The sequence below is a fragment of the Orcinus orca genome, chromosome 1, assembly GCF_937001465.1.
Source record: "Orcinus orca chromosome 1, mOrcOrc1.1, whole genome shotgun sequence".
NCBI lineage: Eukaryota > Metazoa > Chordata > Mammalia > Artiodactyla > Delphinidae > Orcinus > Orcinus orca.
Genome location: NC_064559.1, coordinates 186,497,648 through 186,518,934, shown reverse-complemented (window position 1 = coordinate 186,518,934; position 21,287 = coordinate 186,497,648). Strand labels below are relative to the sequence as shown.

Below are 21,287 nucleotides of genomic sequence, written 5' to 3'. Positions count from 1 at the left end.
AGCACGGGTGGGGAAGAACCAGCGCCCCTCTTTAGGACCCTGGAAGAGAGCAGGCGGCTCACAGGGAAAGCTTCAATGCTGTCACCACTGATCTGGAACTACCCCGCCCTTCCCTTGAGGTGTCCAGTTGGCTGCCGGCCTGGGTAACAGAGCCCAGGAGTTCTGCAGCCTACGTGGGCGTCCCGTCCCGCCTCCACTTAGTCGGTGGCTCGTGTGGCAAGTGCAGCCCTCGCTGGCCCCCGTCCCGAGTGCAGGCTCCCGAGGCGGTAGAGGAAGGGCACGAGCCACCTGGGGCTGCTCCTGCAGGCCTACAACTGGCGAGTGACTCATGCAGGCAAAGCCGCTCTTGGAATCCTGGGGCTGGCAGGAGTGGGGCTGGAGACAGGCAGGGCACACTCAGTTCCCCAGGGGCAGGAACTGCCGTCCGTTTTCTAGGGACAGGGCTGAGCGGGCACAGGACAGGGCAGTCTGGTCAGCTGACATGTTCACACGCTCCCCGGCTCAGAGCCCCTCCGTGGATACTAGGAAAGGACCTTCCAGCCTTGCTGAGTCCTGTCCAGCCCCGCCAGAAGCCCCAGCATCCAGGGTCTGAGACGCTACCTTGCAGATAGGGCTCCTCCATCTCTGAGTCAGTGGTGGTGGTATGGTCCTGCTGCGGAAGTTTCTCAGGCAAGAACCCCTGTGCATACTTCTTCTTGAGATTCCCCACCAGCAGGGATGAGCGTCCCACCTAGGGGACAAGGCAACAGGGAGGCCATGAGGGTCAGGTGGGCATGCTTCCTTGCCATCCAGCCTCATCAAAATTACAAGTATAAAGCACCCAGGCACAGATGCCCGCCCCTGTATCACCATCCAGGTACACCCTGCTCAAGGCCTGTTTTGCTGTTTAGCTCAAGAGGCAAGATGCCGATGACCACCAAAGCACAGGGATGGAAATGGCTTCAACCCAGGACCAATGGATGGCTTAGGAGGTCAGGAGAATATCTACTTTTCCAAGCGTCTAGGGGACAGAGATGGAGGCAGTGATCAGGTTTCCCGCAGCACCAGGACAAGGGCCAGGCCCCAGCACTCACGCGTCACAGGGCAGGAACACAGCTGAGGCTGTGTGTGACTGTATGTGTGACACACGGACCCAGCCGCCATTCCTGGATGCCTTACTGTTCTCTCCCTTACCACTGCCCTACCCGAGCCAGAGGGACAGGCAGCCACGGAGGAGAAGAGGAAAACGCGGACGCTGGGCCACACCGGAAAGCGAAGGCCCTCGGTGGTGCCAGGATCCCAGACTGGCTGATTCACTCTTTGGTGCACTCCCTTTGTTGCCTTGTGTGCAGGCAGCCTGGTTGCCAGATCTCTTGGGCGATGCTGGGGCTGCTGTCCCGTCAGCATCGACCCTGTGAGATCAGCTGGGTTCTGGAGCTTCTCTAGGGGGCCAAAGGGAGGACCTAGTCTAATGAGGGAAGGTGTGTGACAGGGCTAGAGCTACTTATAGCTAAGGTGCCCCAGGCCTTGACCGACCTCCAGAGGGAGAGAGGACAAGAACCTGTCTTGGCATTTTTGTCTTTTGGCATTTTAGAAGGGCGGTCCACCGGCTGACTATTCACACCACTCGTGGATCCAAAGAATGTGCAAAAGATAGATGGCCTCCCATGAAGATGTTGTGTCTCTAACAGCCAGTTAAGTTTATCACGAGAGAGGCTGGAGTGCACCTGGCGCTGGGCTCCTCCCACCTAGAGAGCAGGCCACCTGTCTCACCAATTCACACTGTGCACTACGGGCTCTGGGTGCTGTTCTAATGAGCCATGGTCTTGATTCTTCTGTGTCCCCCTGGTCTTATGCTTTAATTGGAGACACTTGATGAAGTGCCCCTTTCTGGAGTGCCCCTCATTCACTCCCCTTTCAAGGCTCTGTCCCCAGAAAAGAAGCTTCAGGCTGTAACTCTGTTCGCTTGTCTTCCATTCAGATAGATCTTGAGAATTCTCTTCTACACAGCTTCCTTTTGCTCTCTAACCAGCCAACGTGTTGCCATTTGGGGGTTGTGCCATTCAAACCCGAATGCCAAAGTCCATCACCCTGCAGCACCAAATACCCCAATGTGAACCCCTTCTAACCAAGGGGTTCGCACTTCACCAGGCAGGGACACGGCTGAGTCTGTGTGGAAACTTCCAACTAAGGGGTCTTGCCAATTATTCTTAATCACTGACCCCTTCTGGACCTTAGGAAGACACTCAATCCTAGAAAGCAAATGGCTCTGATATTCCTTTGGGGGAAAATTAGCAAGGAAAGAGCAAATTTTTCACATTTTCAGAAATTTTACATGGAAATGTAAAGCTATTCTAATACACATCCAAAGTATACTTATTAAAAAAAAAAAAAAAAAAGAGGGGAAAAGAAGTAGTCCGTACCGGGAAAGGCTCCGCCCCCTCCTGGATCACAAACCCTTCGATAACATGCGTCAGGATTTGGGGTTTCACAATGGCCTGTGGTGGTTTATTCTCACCATTCTGGGGGGCAGTGCCGGTGATGCTGGAGGCAGAGTTTCCGTTCCCTGAGGTCATGCCGGGGCTGCTGAGGTCGGTCAGTGCATGAACAATGCCCTGCCCTGTCTCTGTACAAGGGAAAGCAGGAAAACACAAGCGGGGGGCGGGGGTCAGAACCAGGTCTAGGCCAGTAGCAGAGCAGGGACTCAACACTGCCCGACGATGCAAACCAAGCAGTCCCCTCCCCCAGTGACCCATTCAAAAGTGGTACAGTCTCAGTGGACCCACCACCAAGTGAGACTACAGTCTGTTCTGCAACAATGCAGCTCATCCGCCAGCAGTGTTTTCTTAATTTCCCAACTGTGCTTAGTCCAACCAGGTTACACAGGCAAGAATTCTGCCTCTGAGGAGTTAAGACCTTGGTCAATATTGATCTGGACAAACAAGTTAACATTCTGCTCAAGGGAGAAAATGTATTCAAGGTGACATCTAAAATCAAGATGAAAAGCTGAACTAGGTATAGGGCTTGGGGCATGACGGGGTTTGGGGCAGAGAGGATACATGAACCTTCTATGAGGTTCCTCAGGAAAGGGTTAGATTTTAAGCATGCTGTGAAATGTCAAAGTACTGAACCCCACATAAACATTTTAACACAGATTCGCCTCATCGGAGACTGGTTATTTGGGATCACTGCATTAAGACATGCGTGTATTGTGTTTCTCCACCGAGGAAGCCCCTAAGCAGAGCTGAGGTTTTCTATGCTGTTCCTGCAGGTCTCCTGCCCCAATCAAGCCTCCTGTCCAGTTCTCAGCTCCACATCCAATCTGATTCTCGGCCAACCACAGACTCCTTCCCTCCAAGGAGAGCCTTGCTTAAGATTTCCTCTCCACGGGGCTGCCAGCCTTTCTCTGAAGAGCCTGACAGAGCTCCAATAAGTATGATGAGGTGCCTTTACAGAACCACACCACAAGGGACCCCCTTTCCTCCACTCCAAACAGTACCTCTCCTGAGTTGCTTCACTGTTTTAGAAGCAACTTTCCTCTCTTCACTTTTTTAACTCTTTCCCCACCCCCCCTTCCCAGGGCCATTCTCTACCACCGCCAACTGTGTGAAGCTGAGGTTGCCTTTAACCTGGAACTTCCTAAAAAAGAAAACAAAGAAAGAAGAAAAGAAAGAAAAAGCCATTTCTTTATTGCAACAAGCCTACTGACAGTAAGCATAACCCAGTGTGAATGTACGTATTACACACTTTAAAAAGAATTTCAGTATATTTATTAGCTAAGTAATTTTTACACAAAATTTATATGAAGATGCTCTTATTTCATGTTAAAGATCTAAAAATCCCACCACAGAACAGGAATTCACGATGCCTAATTATGTGGCATGGAGAAATCAAAATAAACTCATTTTAGAAAAGGTTTATAACCGGCTCATTTTCTTACTAGTAGTCCTAATGTGCAGTAAACGGGGATAAATCTTTTTTGTTAAAAAAAACAGTTGGCCATGACACATGTCTTCAGTACTCAGACCTCTGTAATTCAACTATAATAAATTTCAGAGCTGAGCAGGAGTTACCTAAGAGATGTGATTAATGAGATTTTTTAAAAATTAATTTTTTTGGAGACACAGTCATACCAGCAAGTTAGAAAAATTCGTTTACGTGTTTATAGTCCTTTGAAAAAAATTGTTTGACATTTTTGACCTTTCTATAGGGATGGAAAATTTCTCCGTTAGAATCAGTCTTTCTAAAATTGTAAAGGTGTTTGGGAACTAGAAAAAAAAAAAATCTTTCCTTAACAATCCATGAATAACTAGGAGGACTGAGTTAATTATACAATCAATCAAATTAAGTTTCTTTGCTTTTAAATTTTAAATATTTCATTCTATATTTACATAATTACATTTTTGCTTGTATATTTTAAAGTATTTTAAATATGCAAAGAAACAATCTATTTTATTTAAAATAATGAATAAATGTTAAAATAGAAAGCTTACTATGTAAGTTAAAATCCTATTTTTAGATGATGGCTATTCCCCTCTGATTAGAGCCTAGTAAAATATTCCCTGGCTTTGCTAATGAGCTACTGTACAGATTATAGAGTCACAAGATTAGAAAGTCTGGTTCAACCCCTTACCAATGCTTGACCCTTCCCTATAATAGCCCCACCCAGTGATTTTCTGGCATTTGTTTGAATACCTCTAATGACAAAGGAACTCACTACCTCTGAAGTAGTCTGTTCCCAACTTGGGCAGTTCAATTAATAAGTTCTTCCTTATAATGAGCCAAAAATCTATCTTCTGTTAATTTCTGTCCACTTACCCTGGTTCTATTTCTTAGACCACACAGAACAAGGCTAATCTTATTTGTATAATGGGCAAAAACACAGGCTTAGACCTGGCTTAGAGACTGGTCTCTATCACTCAAGTGGATTAGGGACAAGTCCTCTTCTGTCTCTGACCCTTGGTTTCTCCAGCTATAAAATACAGACAATAATAAGACCTACCCTTTAGTGTTGCTACAAGGACTAAGTGAGAAAATGAATAGCAGTGAAGTGCTAGCACACTGGGAAACACTCAAGAAATGCTCTTGGTGTCATGAAGGATGTCACTTATGAGCCCAGTTTACGTTCTCTCCTCCAGGCCACACTCCCTCTGCTCCTTTGACGACTTCTTATATAAAAGGTTGCAAATTCATCATCACCCTAGGTCTTCTTTGCCAGCATCTTTTAAAGTCAGGTACTCCGTCAATAGTAACATAATATATCAAGTGTATTGATCCAAGAGATCCTGTTGGTAAGAGTTTTGTTTTGTTTCTTTCAAACACAATCTCGTTACTCGCTGAGAGCACAGATGGAGGGCAATGAGTGACTCCCTTGTTTTAGTTTATCATACTTCTATGGAATTAATCCATTCTCCTCTGAATTCTGGGATCCTGCCCACCTCCCTCTTTTCACTGATATTTATCACCAAACAGCTGCTGATACCCTGTCTCCTTTTATGGGATCTCTCCAACCTTGTTCGACTCTTCTCCTTACCCCCTCTACCCCCTTCCCTCCTGTCTCTCAGATCTGTGCCTACTAACGTACACTGCAAGACGAGGCGGGGGCTCCTGAGGTCAGAGTCCTTCCTCGTGCCAAATACAGGAGCCAACAGAGACATTCACGAGCTCAGAGGCTACAGAGCCAATACTTAACTCTGGGAGGAAAAAGACTTTTTGGGAATCTAAGTTTTTAAAAAAGGATCTTATTAAGCAAGAGAACAAACTAATAAACCCCTTCACCACAACATTATAAGCTATCACTCTCCACTATACCTCTGGGCCAGGTTACAGGAGACACAGAATCCAAGGGACGGAAGGGAGAGCGTTTTACGACTGTACAAAGGTTTGCAGCTATTTCGCCTTGCAGTCATCTTGTAGGCAATACCTTATCATGTGCTTTAGTCACAGAGGAGTCTGGGCTATTTCTGGAATGACCATATACAATCTCACCCCCTGCCAAGCTCAGCACACTGAGATTAATTTAATCTGCTTCCCGTTCTCCCAGACTGCTTTGCAGCCTGCTTAAGGGAAAGCCGCTTAAACTTGCAGAAACCTGCCCTGTTGGCCCTGAGGCCAGATGGAAGACAGAGACAAAGAAATTCTCTATCTTTGGAATTCTTCCTTACTCAATTCCCTTGACCAGTCCCGAGGCTGTAAGTGCTGCCGGGTTTCCCACAGGTCTCAAATGCCTTCATACAGAGTTAGCTACCTGGATCTAAAAGGTGGAGGCCAGGACACCCTGAGTAGGAGAGGCTGCAGGAAGGAAATAAAGCCAAGCTTCAGTGGCGGTGGTGGAAGGGGGAAGTAGAATCTAGCCTTCAATTGAAGCTGACCACAAAGGGCTAAGTATTTGGATCAGAATGAACAAAACAATGTGTTCTGGGGGAGTTGTTACATAACATAGGCCTCAACCTTGTAGGTCGCTTCTCAATCTGGTCTCACAGGCGCTGGCAGAAACAGCCCTTATAGGGACTGGATTAAAATAGGAAGGACCCCCCCAGTGGCCCAGTTTGTGAAATTATCTGCTACAGGGCCGGTCTCCTCTGCTAGGCAAAGCAGGTGCCGTTAGGTGGGGGCTGTCTCGGTCTCATCTGTATCTTCAGGGCTAACCCAGCGTCCAATATATAATAGCCATTTAACGGCTGCTGAGCTGGAGCACGGGGAACCCGTGGGCTCCGTCTTCACTCTTGACCAGCGTACAGATCTCCTTACTCTTCCGACAGCAACCGGTCACCAGCTGAGACTGGCACATCACTTTCTGAGGTGATAATGACGAGAGGGAGCAGCCGGGCTGGTGCCTGCCTACGGGGGGTGGCACTTCTGGGTACCTGGCTATAAAGAAGAATGAGAGCTATTCCTTAGCCCAGTTCTTCCTGTTTGAGTGAGGATTTCCTCAGCAAAAGGGAGATACAGCATTAAATTGGCCCCAAAGGCTGCAGTTCTGGGTTCTCTGGTCCCTTTGAAACACTGATGCTGGCTCCAGGCATTTGGAAAGGCATGATGACCTCTAGAGGCAGAGGCCCGAGACGCCTATAAAAACGGCCCCACCCCCGGGGCCAGGAGGTAGGTGCCCAGAGAGGCCGAGCTTTCCTGCCCACTGAGGACAGAGGTCAGGCTGGCTCCAGCCACGCACCATCTGGGCCACTTCGGAACCAGTTATGGTGCTCTTTATAAGCACAGGTAAGGCAAAAATCGTCAGTTATGCTGAAATATCGTTCAGTACTAACATTTATTGTGGGTATTTCAGATGACCTGGCCACTCATTCTATTTGCCCCTAAAATAAGTCGCCTTGAAGACCTGACTTCAGAGGAAATGAAGGGCAAGCAGAGCCTCTCCCTCTACCCTTCAGCGTGGCCAGTAGCTATTTCCACTTTCTCCAGACCTGAGGAGAAAGGGGTATTTTAATTTACAAGACTTCTAACTACCCTTGCTTGGCAGCAGCAGGAGAAAGACAAAGCTAATGAAGTTAATACAGGATTCAAGGAAGCAGAATAGGTGATAACATGGATCATTTGCCTGCAACAAATTCTGCTCGACAAATGGCAAAACAAGGTCACTTATACAACACAGAGCGTTCTCTCCAGGCCCCTGGCTCTGAAGTCCGGCTCACTGTGCCTGAGCTTAGCAGGCCAGTCACGTGGCCAGGAGGGGTGACAGCAGGATTCCTAAACAACTGCCTGCTCTAGAGAGACCCTGAGGGGAGCACCTGCAAAGTGACGCCCAGGGAAGCCACATCCCAGACAGGGAGCAGCTGACACAGACCAGATGCACCTGGTGCTAACAGAGCACGGCAAGCTGAGGGCTGAGCCCTCTGGAAAGGCTGTGGCCTCCCTTTACAATCTCATTAGTTATATTTGGGCCCCTAAAGAAATCAGTGCTGCTCTGAAAGTGAGGGAGGTAAGATATCTCATTAAGCACCAATTTGTTGAAAGAAAGAGAGACAGAGGGGGAGAGAGAGAGAGGGGAGGGGAGGGGGGAGAGAGGGAAGAGAGAGGCAAGGAGGAATGGCGGCTCTGTCCTGGGACCCTGACAGAGTATTCCATTAAAGAGATTCATTTGGTTAACAACCTGCTTTAAAATGCAAATATACACCTGTGGCCATTCACACCTGGCTGTGAATCACTTAGAGAAGCAGATAGCTTTCCTCCCAATTTAGGGATGAGGTTTGCTGGGCAGACTGGGGCATGAAGAGTGGACGTTTTGGATCAGGGGCACTAGATCACAGAGGACTGGAGTTAGAAGGGCCTTGGGTCTAACATCTTAATTTCCCAGAGGAGGAAAAGGGTGCATAGTTAAAAGTGTGCATTTTAGAATCAAGGCAAGAGTGGGTACCACCTAATTTGGAAGAGAGTACCTTCTAAAACAAGCACAAAAGAAGCCCTTAGAGAGCTGGGAAAATTGTAGGCCCCTTCCCACCCAGGGTCCCTCCTGAGAACCAGAAGGCTGGAGGTACCAATGCCAGATGCTTGGAGCGTTTGCAATCCTGCCAAGGACCGAATTACTGTCAGACCCACGAAAAGCCCCTGGCTCCCAGACGCACAGCAGGCCGCGGCTGTCTCACACAGGTGCCCTCATCACCCTGCCCCTCGGAGCACTTCTGCTCTTCGGGGCCTCTCCCGAGAGGGAAGAAAGGGCTGTGACAGGAGGATCCCTTTGGGGCGCTTTGCCGAGTCACAGGAGGGCAAGGCCCTGGCTCCATACCTGGTGCCTACCAGGGAGGTGGCGGCCCAATGAAAGGGAAGCTGGGCCAGGTTGCCTCAGATGCGCCTCGGTGTCACTGCGGAGCGACCTTGTTGAGTCTGGGTTAAGAGGACTGGAGAGCAGACAGGCTTCCTGGATCCTAAGCATCTGGGTCTGGCAGGGGGGGCTCCTCCTCCTCCCTGGCGGCCATTACCATACAGCTGACTCTCAGGCTGTCTCTTAGGACACCGGCAGAGAGAGCGGGCCTTCTGACTCACCCACACTCCCCAGCTAAAGTGTACATAAGCTGAATTGTAAACAGCTGAACGTTTTCCAAGCTGCCACCCCCAGCTCTGGAGGAAAAAAATCAATGGAGCGACAGCCAGCCGCCCCCGCGTGGCTCGGATGGGAGCCAGGGGGGATTTCCAAACAGCTGCAGCACTGCTGCCTGGCCCAGACTGAAGACCAGGTCCCACTCAGCAGCAGCACCTGCGCTGGTCAACGTGCGATGGCTCACTAGCCGCAGGGAGCCAGGGACAGAGTTCAAAAAAAGCTCTGCAGCCCTACGGTCTCCAGGGCTGCGGTCGAGGGCTCCCAGATATCCTAACATCACAGTTCTCTAGCAGACGCTGTGATTTCACAAGGCAAAAGGTCTGGAACCAACAGGAGAGGCTCTCCGCTAGAGACATCAGGATCACAGGAGACAAGAGGAAAAATGGCAGAGTGGAAAGGCCACCAGCACTGGGGCAGACCTGGGTTCATACTCTGGTTCCATCTTTGATTACCTGTGTAGCTAGCTTCAAGCACTTGGTACCTGCTCTGCACCTTAGTTTCTCCGTCTATAAAAATGACAATCATGCTGCTTACCTTGCAGGGTTACAGGGAATGTTAGAGTTTATATATGTAAAACGCCTGGCACTGATTACATTTAGAAGCTGTGCTACCCAGCAGTTAAGACTGGGATCAGAAAGACCCTATGCTTAAATCCTAGTCTGTAATCCCAGGCAAGTTACTCTAGGCCTCAGTTTCCTCATCTGTAAAATGGGGTACTCATCTCTGTCCCACATGGCTGTGGTAAGGATTAAAAAAGACACTGCAGTTACGACACAGTGGAAGAGGCCTGACATGGCTATTGGAGGGCTCCCATCACTGAGACTCGAGAGATTAGGAAACTGCCCCAGTCTCACGCACACTGAGCCTGGCCTCTGGCAGCCCCAGAGCAGAGCTGTTCTTTCACTGGTCCAAACTCAGGCATCATTCATGTTCCTCAGGTGCTCTGGTCTACTCAGTGTGCTGTCCTTGCACTCCTGAAGTAAGGCTTCGGGAAGAAATCTTACTTCCACTTTGACAATGACTGCAACACAAGGGAAATGCACCTGCCCTTTGGGGCAGACCACACGTCCCAATTCACCTTCAACAGTCGTTAACCCAAAGGACATGACAACCGCCAGATTCCCTCCCTTCCTATGCATTTCTTTCATAAAGAGTCCCAGGGTATTACACAAAAGAACCCCAGGAACCAGAAAAGAAAGAACTCAGGAACAAATAAAGAACCACTTTTCCTAGTGGTTCTTATAATGCCAGGAGGCAGTTTAGCCTGTGAAAAGAAATTACTTTAAAAGGCTGAAGAGAAAATCATGGAAGATGGATTTATAACAGTTAAAAAACCAACTAGAAATGTTTAGAAAATTCTCTTATTTACCAACTGCAGAAGCACTAATATTCTTAGAGAAATGGGAGAGGGAGGGAGGGAGGGAGGGAGGGGGAGAGGGGGAGGGAGAGAGAGAGAGAGAGAGAGCACGCGCGAGCGTGAGCGCACACGCACGTGCTAGAGAAAGCCAAACCTCAGTTGTCCTTGTCTATATAATGGGATAGATAATACTTACCTTGCAAATCAAACTTCTTGATCATTTCTGCTCTTAGAAAACACTGCCCCCTTCCTTTAATAACCATTGTCTAAGTTTTCAATCACGCTACTTTGCTACCAATCAGCTGACAGAAGAGATTAATACTGATTACTGGAGGCCTGGAAATGTGGACTTAACCAATTTTTAAAAAAACGGTAGTTGATTCACATTAATTTTGTTTTAATTTACAGTGTCAGTTGCTTTGATTGTTTAAAAATGTCTTAATATAGCTGTGTGGATTTAGGCCACATATGGATGGTTTCAAATAGGCTAAAGATATCAGTAACTAGGGATAATTATACAGTATTTGAGACATAATAGCCATGCAACAAGAGCTTTAAAAATAACTCCCAGCAGTCATGAACTCTCATTTTCTTGCCAACGGTCTCAATATTCAGCATCAGGCCTGCTTCTCCTAATCTACTGGAGAAGAGTTGGTTATGACACGGCAGCTAACAGTCATCTTTTCTTAAGAGAAGCTATGACCAATTTCACTGCTAAGAAGAAAATCATCCAAGAAACAGTTTTTGCTTTCAAGAGAGTCTAACAGCAAACGGGGACTCTCTTCAACATCTGGATTCATCTTAGAACACTGGAAATCCCTATTTAATAGCAATCATTTCTTTGGCAGATGTAGAAAGAATGTTCTCTTTTGGATTAAACTAAAAAAATCATTTGGAAATTTCAAGTACAGGAAAGCACATCCCTTTTCACTAACTATAAATAAATTTGGAAGGGGAAGGAAAAAGAACAACAAACCATTAAGTTTATTATGCTGGCCTAGATGGTCTTACAATGAATCACATAGCAACAATTTATTATTTAAATTATATGCTATGTTTCTTACTATATTTTATACCTTCAAAAACTAATCACTCTTAACTGTATAACTCGATTAACTATAAAAGAGCCCATCTCGGGACTTCCCTGGCGGCCCAGTGGTTGAGACGCGGAGCTTCCAATGCAGGGGCGCATGTTCAATTCCTGGCTGGGGAACTAAGATCCCGCATGTCTTGGGGCGGGGCCGAAAAAAACCACAACCATTTCTTGACCATGGCAATTATATTCTACTTTTGTTATTGATGGGGGAAAAAAGCCCTGAATCTCTAAGACTGTTGTCTTGGATAAATAAATGGTTGATTATTTTCCTAACAATTCCAAAATGTCATAAAGTTGAATTAAAGATGGTTTGTTTCAGAGTTTCTTTGCAAGCATCAAATCAGTGTTCTGATGTAGCTAAACTCAAATTGAAATTTTTAAATAAGTCAATGCTTAAAATGAAACCTGCATCTATTTGAATTGTGAATAAGTAATTCAAGTTATCTTGAACAGGCCTACTTTAAACATTTTAACAGAACACATACTCAGAGTCTTTTTAACTGGTGACTCACACTGTAGTTTAAAGCATGCCATAAAAACACTGAAAACATAAATCAGTATATGTTCATACCTCTACCTTGAGGGGTAGTCCCAGCTTTGATTTCCACCAGACAAGGTGCTAAGTCACTGCAGACAGTCATTTCTGTTACTGGTACAAAGGCCTCATGAGAGTAGATTGCATAAGGCAGCCAGTCCTCACCCTGCTTTTCCACGGGGGTGGAAAACACAAAAGAATCTCTACAACCACTTTTGTGAGATTCCTCCGGACCACAGAAAATCATCATCTTCATCTTCCAGTTGCAAAATGGCACAAAAGAAAGGGAATAAAAGAGAAACTATGCTTCTATGAAGGTGTCTCATTTCCCTACTCTCAACTCTAGTAGATGTATCTTTTCAGGAGAGAATCTTTTTCAGGATGGGACCAAATCTGTCTGGAGAGTAAACGGCACTGCACAGCTGGGAGAACTTTAATATAAACTTGGACTGACCGAGAGGAAGAAAAAAACCCTCGGTGAGTGTCACACTAACACCGAGCAGCGTTACCAGAAAGGGAGCCACCATCCTACTCCCTAGTTTTTTCAACTTAAATTATATGTTGGTTTACTGATCCATGCTAGCTCAAAGTGAAGGACTTTGATAGGAAGGGGGTGAACTTAATTCAGCAAATAGTTACCGAATGCCTAGTGTGAGGCCTAAAGCCCAAAGGAGGGCAGAGACTTAGAGGAAGCGTCTAAGGCAGTTGAGTCATCCTCTTCACACATTCACAAAGAGATAAAAAGACACTCAAAACCTCAGGTAAAGGTTCTTAATTCTGAGATAGCAGTCATTTTTTCCCCCCTAAAACAAGAAAACCTAGGGAGGGGATGGCCTAAGTTAGAGCATGCAAGGCCAGAGGCAAGAACAGGTCAATTTTATAAAATCGTCTATCTATTCCTCTTTTTCTCTTTCCCACTGAAAGATCCAAGGGATCCAAAGTATCTGAGACAGGAAATGAGTAAGGCAGGAAAAAGGATGTGGTCTGAAAAAGAGTGGATCCTGGGGCTGAGCCAGAGCAAGTCACAGGCACAGGGTCACAGATGGGGGGAAGGGGCCTTGGTAGCAGGAAGAGAAGTCTCAGGGTCAATCAGCTTAGACTATAAGGTCAGTGACAGAGGAGGTATGTCTGGAGAGGCAAGCATAACAACACCTTCCTAAAAGGTTATCCTCCATTGAAATGCAGAGGAACAATGGCTGAAGAGACCTACAGCCAGGAGAATCATTACTGGGACAGAAGGAAGAAGAGCTGGAGTTTCCTCCTTACTTTGAGGAAGTGGAAATAATATATGTTGAGTGCATCTGACAAAGGTAAATTCGAAATTAAGCCAGGACCTGGAAGAGAAGTGGACAGGGCTGGGAGGTGAGTGCATGATAAAATACCAACATTCATTACGTACCTATGTGCCACCTATTAATAAAAAAACAGCTTAAAAGGGGTGGGGGGGGAGGAGAAGGCGATGAAAACAGGAGCTACCTCTCACAAAAATGCAGTTGGACAACTGAGAAAGCCAACTCAAGAACAACAGAAAAGTGGCAAGATTAACGCTGGAGAAAAAAGGCATCTATTCTTCCCGATGTGTACGGACAAGCCTGGTAACAGATCTTGGGTGGGCTGAGAGGCAGAGCTCACGTGATAAGAGTGCCTGGAAAGGGCAGGTGCCACACGAGCACCACTACCCATCTGCTGGGCCCTCTGAAGAAGCCAGCCCTTGTGAAGGAGCCAAGCCAGAGGCTCTGGTTCCCGCTTTGCCGGGGCTGGAACTTAGGTAAAGAAACAGTGGGACACACTGCATCAGCTGATTCAAAAATGTGGCTATTTCCAGATAATAGATCCAGATGTTGGGGACTAAGTGAGAAAATCATTTTTATATTCTCCACAGTGCCTAGGATCATGCTTTACACGAGGCAGGAGCCTAATGAAGGTGTGTGAAATCTGAGCGGAACCAAAACTACTTAGCTGTGCAGGTATCTTAAGATCCAAGACAGAATCTCCTGCCCTGTAACCAACACAGTAAGTTTCTTTCTTTCTATTCTGGAGTCAACATGGTATGAAGCCCTGCATCCCATGTGACCTCAACTTAAGCCCTAATCAACAGACGCTGCCACAGGTCTGAGGCCCTCTACCGGAATAAAAAATGGGGAGGGCAGCGGGGGCAGACATATAGGAGCAAGAAGGAATTTCCTTGCCTCATCAGCCTGCAATTTTCAGACTCATCTAGAAATCCTAGCAGTTCCAACATTTGGGTTGACTCGGGGGTTGGGGGGGGGGATGAAAAATCCCAGGTGAATGATAATTGGATTACCCAGTTATGCCCCAGAGCCAAATGGCTGGAAAAGGCCAGGACAGCAGGGCCTGATATGGTTAAAATGACATTATTTTCTAAACCAAAAATCGAGACACTTGGTTGACAGACAACGTGATAGAATATTTTAAATTGGGGTTGTCCTAGAAAAATTGGGGACACATGGTGGATTTAGGTCGGTAGCTTATTTCACAACGAGGGATCCTCTGGGTCCCATATGCTAATGGAAGGGGATTAAAGATCTAGAATGGGAGATATCTAAGGGGAGAGCTGTCACTAAGTTGTTTAGCAGGAAAAAGAATAAAAGAACGTGTCTCTGTAGGCAGCATGGGAAGAAAGTCAACATTCTAGGTATGGAGCAGGAAGGAAAGGAAAGTTGATCAGAACTGAAAGTATGTCAGTGAAATGTGTTCAGGTCGAAAAGGCAGCCTTGCGGGAGGGATGGGGAGGACTGGGACGGCCGGGGTATCACTGGCACAAACTGGTATCCAACAATACAGGAGCTGGGGACTACGAGTTCACACTGTAGGTTCACCATTGGTTTGCAACTTGATCTTGGGCAAATTATTTCCCTCTCTCTGGACTTCAATTTAAATAAAGAATCTCACAAGTCCCGATTTTAATGTAAAGAATCAACAATACAATATGCCTTCATTTGGCACGGGAAGGAGAGAAAACGCTCTTCTAAAAATGGAAGAGAGGATAGACACAGAACAGCTTGTCCCTTTCCATCCAATTAAAAGCTTCGTGAGACTGAACTAGATTAAAAACAAAACTCTCCAGCTAAGCCGCAGGCCTCCAAGATAGGCAGTCCCCTACCCAGAGGGTACAGCGGATGCCAGCAGCCCTGTCCCTAAGCGGACCGTCCATCCCCGGTAAAGCGCCGCCCCGGAGGCCCGAGGCCGGGGTGGGGGTGTGCGGGGACACACGGAAGCGTCTGGCACGCCGAAGGTGACACAGCGGCTGCCGGGGAAGTGCGGGGCAGGCAGGGTCCCCGACGAGGGGGGAGGCGCAGGACACCTCCCCGGCGTCGGGAGGGCGAGAATCGCGGGCTGGCACGGCCTGGCAGCCGAGTAGGCCCGGGCCGGGAGTGGCACCGGAGGGCGGTGCCCGGTGTCCAGTGCGACGAGAGCGGGCCGCGGTACCCCTCCTGGCGAGAACCCCTCCCCCGCCACGGGCACTGACCTGTCCAGGGCCCGGCTGGGCCTGGCCGGGCGGGGCCTACGCAACCCCTCGGCCGGGCGCCGCCTCGCGCGGGGTCCCGGGCCCGGGCTGGCAGCCTCCTCTCCGCCGCGAGCCTCCGAGCCGGGGCCCGGGGCTGCCGCGGCGCATCCGACCGTACCGGCCGGGCCGGCGTCCACAAAGGGCGGCGGGGGCGCGAGGCCGGGGCGGGGGTGCGGGCGGCGGCGGATTGCGCGCGCGCGGCGGGCGCTCGAGGGCTGCAGCCGCCGCGGAGACAATGCGGCGCGTCCCGGCAGGGCTCCCGCGGCCGCCTCCGCCGGGGGCGGGGCGAGGCGGGGGCGGGGCATGGGCGCGCGGGGCGGGGCCTCAGGGAGGCGGGGCGCCGGCGCGGAAGCCGGGCCGCGCGCTTCCTTTGTGCGGCCGCGCCGGCCCCGCCCCGCGCCCTCCGGAAGGCGCAGGGGGGCTGGCGGCCGGTTAGGTACGTAAGGGTTCTGTTTAAGGAGGCGGGCGCCGCGCCACGCCAATGTCCGCTCTCGCCCCGTCAAAAGTCCCCCGTGCGGTGGTGGACTCCCGCCTGCCCAAGTCGGAGGCAGGAAGAATAACGACTAGCAGTAATTGAGTGTTGAATATGTGTCAAGCCGTACATGCACGCACTTCCTCTCAGTGTTCACAATAACCCCACAAGTAGTCGTTATCTTCCCCACTGGGAACTGAGGATCAGAGAAGTTAAGTAATGACCAAAGTGACCCAGTTACACCTCCATAAACGGGGCTAATGCCTCCTCTTTAGGTTTACTGTGCAGGCTAACTGAGGGCATTTATACAAATTGCCTGCAGTGCCCGGCACACAGTTGGAGCCCAATAAATGTTACTTCTCTTCCTAAACCACGCTGGATTAAACTGAATTGTCGGGAAAGCACCTTCATTCAGTAGATATACTAGAGCTTGTGAGACTCACAAGTCTCACTGCACCCCCATCCCCCAGGCTTTATGCTGAATACTTGCCCCGAATTTCTCTCTCCATGCTTGACTTCTATTTCCAACATTTTCTCATATTCTTACCTTTCTTAGCATTCATATCCCCAACCCTTTCCCCTCAGGCCTCATTCCTTTACCTTTGTTTCCACATTTTACATTTATTTTATATTCCCCGATCGTTTAGTTTGCTCCCTTTCTCTTTCCCTCGTTCCCCCCACCCCATTTTTCAAATTTTCAAAGCCTTCTTTCATTAATATGCACATTTCCTCCCCCTTTCTGCCTTTGCATTTCTTACACTTACATTTTGTTCTATGAATGCTCGGCCTCTCTGTCCCCCAAACATGCCTACACTCCTGCCTCCCTTCCTTTACTTCACTAGTCCCTTCTCCCCAATGCCACATGTCCAGGTCCTACCTATCCTTCATGGTCTAGACCCAAGAACAGTGGCTGGCAAACTTTTTCTATAAAAGACCAGATAGTAAATATTTTAGACTTGGCAGGCCATGTGGTCTCTGTTGCAACTACTCAACTCTGCTGTTGCAGCAGGAAAGCAGCCACAGACGACACTACCTGAATGAATGTGGCTGTGTGCCAATAAAACTTTATTTATGGACACAGAAATTCGGATTTCGTATAATTTTCTTGTATCACAAAATATTCTTCTTTTTTTGAGTCTTAAAAATTTTTTTTAATGTAAAAACCATTATTAGCTTGTGGGCTGTACAGAAACTGGTGATGTGATGAATTTGGCCCTCGGGATGTAGTTTGCCAACCCTCGCTCTAGAACAATGCCACTTCCTCCGTGCAATCTATCCTGATAATCTCTACTTGGCAGTAACTTTTCTCTCTTACCTTTTAAAGCATTTACCCATAATCGTTCTATGCCATTTATCATATCTTAGTTTTTACTGTATTTTTTTCCTGTGCACTTCTCATCTTTCCCAGAGGACTTTAAGCTCCTTGAAGGTAGGGTACAGACCTTATTTCTCTATGCATTTATTACTTCCCACCCCACAGTACTTTGCACAGAGCAGGCATTCAAACATATACAGAATGAATATTTAAATCTTGGGTGGTTGACAATTGTTTCCACTGTGCAAAACTTACTTTTCTCATGAGATAGAACCTCAGGAGCAAGATGCTTTGTTATATGTGTATCATCTAGATTAGATTTCAGAAAGAGATTTTTGAGAGCTTTCTAGACAAGATGAAGAAAGGGAGGCAAATGTCAGTTCATTCAGAGGTTGTTGGATAACAAATACTTGAACAAAGGCTGTTGATTATCACCAACCTGCAGACAGGGGATGTGTCTTCAGTCAGGTCCTATTCAATATTTCTATCAGCAAATTGGTTAAAGACAAAGAAAACACGCTATATAATTTACGGATGGCAAAGTTAAGCAGAGGAGTTAGTATAATGAGTGACAAAATTCAGATATAAAACATTCCTGCCCCACCACTTATTCTTGCTGTGCCTCAGTTTTCTTATCTTTAAAATGGGCATGATAAAAGTTCCTGCTTCAGAGGGTTACAGTCAGGATTAAATGAGGAAATGCATGTAAAGCTGGTAGAGAGGACTCATTAAATGTTAGCTGTTAAGCATTACCATTTTCTGGCTAGCCTGGAACTGTGGGCTAAATTCACAAGATAACGTTTAACAGATATAATTAATCATGTTTTGGCTCACAATATAAATTGTACAGGTTTGAGATGGAAGAGACCTGAAGTGATAGCAATCCATGTAAAAAGAAACCACAAAAACAAAGACAGAAACAAAAACCAAACCCAACCCCTCTGGAATTCAGGTGACACAGTGCTCGGTGAACTAAGGGTATCATTCCCCTGGGTCAGGGGAGTTAACGTGGGGCCATAGGTGCAATGTCCTGCTGAAGGCAGGTAAGGGAATTACCCCTGGAGCCAGAATCATGGTGCTGCCCTTTCATAGCTGTGTGAACTGGAGCCTCTTCAAGCTTTTGTTTCCTCCTCTAAATAATGGGGCCAATAATATTTATCTCTCAGGGTTATCATGAATGAGTAAAGGAAAACTTAGAGCAGAACTTGGCACATAGGAGTTCAACGAATTTTAGCTCCTCTCTACTATACCATGCAGATCTGTCCCTTGAAGGGCTTATAAAGCTAAGTCTAGGTGCCAACCTAGGGTGACTAGCGCCTTTTTGTATTTGGAATTAATGTGCTTCATTTTGGGGATCACATTTTAAGGGAATTAGTGGAGAGGTAGAATGTAGCTAGACAAGAATGATCAGCATGGTGGGAATGGGAGGTCTGGATGTGTGATAGGTAGAAAATGAAATAAATCTCAGATATTTAGCCTGGAGATTTTCTCTTTTTTTAATGGGGGAGAGGAAAGAGACATGATAACTGTCTATACACACTGTAGGAGATGGACAATCCACAGGACAGAATCACAGCCAGTGGTGGGAGTGCCACGAGAGCAGATTTTGGCTTAATTTGAAGAGCAACTTTCTGATAATTAGAGCAATCCTACAATGGAATGGGCTGCTTTTCAAAATGGTGAGCTCCTTATCATTGCAAGTTTGCCAAGAGAATGCTGACCTCCTTGCTGTCTTTTAATTTTTCTAATGTTTTTTTCTTCATATTCCTTTGCTTTCCTTTTCCTTGAGTCCACCCTCCATTCCTTATAGGACATTTATAACTACTTTGTCCCAAAGTACTTTTCTTCTCATTCCTCCTTCTTCTGTTTTCCACACCCCTTTTCTCTTGGCTCTCCCCACCCCACTCCCAGCACACATTTAGTCCAATGATGGAACTGCCTCCCTGAGTTGTAGGCAGCCCATGGCCCAGAATGTCTCTGAGATCTGGGCCGATTGCTGTGCACACTGGCAGAGAAGGAAGGGAAAGCGAAGGGATCACTGTGGAGGCAGAGGTACTGCTGTGATTCTCTCGTCAGGGTAGAGGGGTCAGCAGAGTCTCCTAAAACCCAGGTCTAGGAGAAGCCCGCCTGTCCCTGAGCACTCACAGACAGAAGGTGGGGATCCCAGAGCTGAGCACCGTTCCTTCAAAGGTGCTTTCCGTGAGCTGAATCCCCTCCTAGTTCCCCCTAAGCATTTCCCTCATCTCTGCACTACGCAGCCACCTTGTCATATTGCCAAATTCAAGAACGCACTCTCATACCAAGCAGAGCAGAGGATTGAGACAACTGGATCCCTGGGGGAACTCTCAACCCGGCATACGGATATGCAGGTACATCTGACAGCAATGACAGGCAAGCCTCATCTAGAACTTTCAATTCTCCTTTTCTTTCTCCTTTATGCCTTCTGGGTCCCCTTTCTTTGTCCTTGCGTCATCTTCTCAATCCTCTCTCTGTTTCCACCTACCCAGCTTCTTTCTTGCTTCTTGGGGCTTGGAGTAGTTTCCCTCCCATTCTAGATGCCCAAGTGAGATGTGCCAGGGGGTGGCAAGGAAGACAATGCTCTCCCCTCCCCCGAGGGCCCCGCTACACTTCATACCATGAGCTGGGGACTGCTGGATGTTCGGGCTCTTGGGTACAGGCAGGCCACCGGGCATGGCAGTGACGATGGCTTGCTGATGCGGTGGTGGGCCAGACCGAGTCTCAGGCCCACTCTTCTCTCTAGGTACCACTTCCTTCCAGTCATCGGGGGTGCACTGCTGGGGCTGTTAAAGGACAGGACAGAGATGATCTTCTCGTGAATTGCCTCTACATTCCTGGACACGTCCCCTGTTTCCATGGAGCTTGGGTAGAAGGCAAGGACATTAAGATTCAGCTAGCCCCAAATTAGGGAGAGGCCCCTTTTCTTTCTTGGACTACTCAGAGAGGACTTCGACACTCAGCCCACCCAGACACACATCCAAATGGGGGCCGCGGGATTGCCTGAGCCGTGTCCTCCCGCTTTGTTCCCTGGACCTCGGGCTCGGCTTACTCACCACTGGCGAAGCAGGTTGCAGTTGTAAGATGACAGCCGAGGCATGCTGGAACCTGTGTTGAGGGGTGTGAGACAGGCCCTCAGGGTATCCATTGTGAGGCTCGACATCTGGCATGGGAGGGTGGCACTGCTGAGTGCTGCCAGGCTTGTGCAGGTTGGCAGCGGGACACTGGAGAGGCAGGGTGGATGGGACTGGGCCTAGCGGCATGGCATGGGCTTCGGGGCCGGGCTGCAGGGCCAGGCTTGGAGGGACCGAGGCCAGCTGGGGGTGGGACGGGGCTTGGAGTGCTGGCCGTGATGCCTGGGGCGGCGGCGGCTGTTGTGATGCTTGCTGTTGCTGCTGCTGGATCCCAAACTGGGGCTGCAGGTGCTTTGAGGATGGCTGGGAGAGGAGCTGGTGTGGCTGCAGCTGAGCATAGGCTGAAGAGGGGGAGGCCAGGTTAGGTGGCATGGCTCGGTCTCACCTTCTGCTGTGCCCCCTCCCACATCCACATAAAGAAGGCTTTCCAAACTCGGTGTTCTTGCTTTCATCTCTTTCCTCTTTCACCTAGAGCCTGGCTGGACCATTGCCATGGCCTGGCCTTCTCTCTCTGTTTTCTTGCTTTCTTCCTATGCCGAAACATTGGGCCCTTGGCTGTCCCTCAAAGGCCAATGCAAAGCTCACCTCCTCTGTGAAGCCTTCTTTGATCATTCCAGCGGCTGAGAGAAACACTGGACTCTGCAGTGTGCTATGTTCTCTCTCCTCCACGCCCTTCACTCACTTTTCTCTGGGCCTGCGACAGGTGCAGGCTCCCATCGCCCAGCCCAGCTCTGTAAGGCTGGATCTTATTCACCCTACTGCTGCTCAGTCTGGGCCCCTTCCAGGGAGTGCCAGTTGCACAC

The 21,287-nt window shown here is 48.4% G+C and overlaps 1 protein-coding gene across 4 annotated transcripts in view; it reads right to left on the bottom strand.

The window, feature by feature from the left end:
* Nucleotides 1–21,287, bottom strand: part of PHC2 (polyhomeotic homolog 2) — a 102,524-nt gene that overhangs the window by 7,377 nt on the left and 73,860 nt on the right. For 3 of the 4 annotated variants that reach the window (XM_049706031.1, XM_004266492.4, XM_049706032.1), the window contains 4 exons: nt 20,407–20,825; nt 19,971–20,136; nt 2,403–2,605; nt 601–730 (listed from right to left, as the gene is read on the bottom strand). In XM_049706031.1, the coding sequence (XP_049561988.1) occupies nt 601–730; nt 2,403–2,605; nt 19,971–20,136; nt 20,407–20,825 (918 nt within the window). Of the gene's footprint in view, nt 1–600; nt 731–2,402; nt 2,606–15,509; nt 15,790–19,970; nt 20,137–20,406; nt 20,826–21,287 lie in introns of those variants that run through there. The other variant, XM_004266494.4, reaches the window with a different exon arrangement.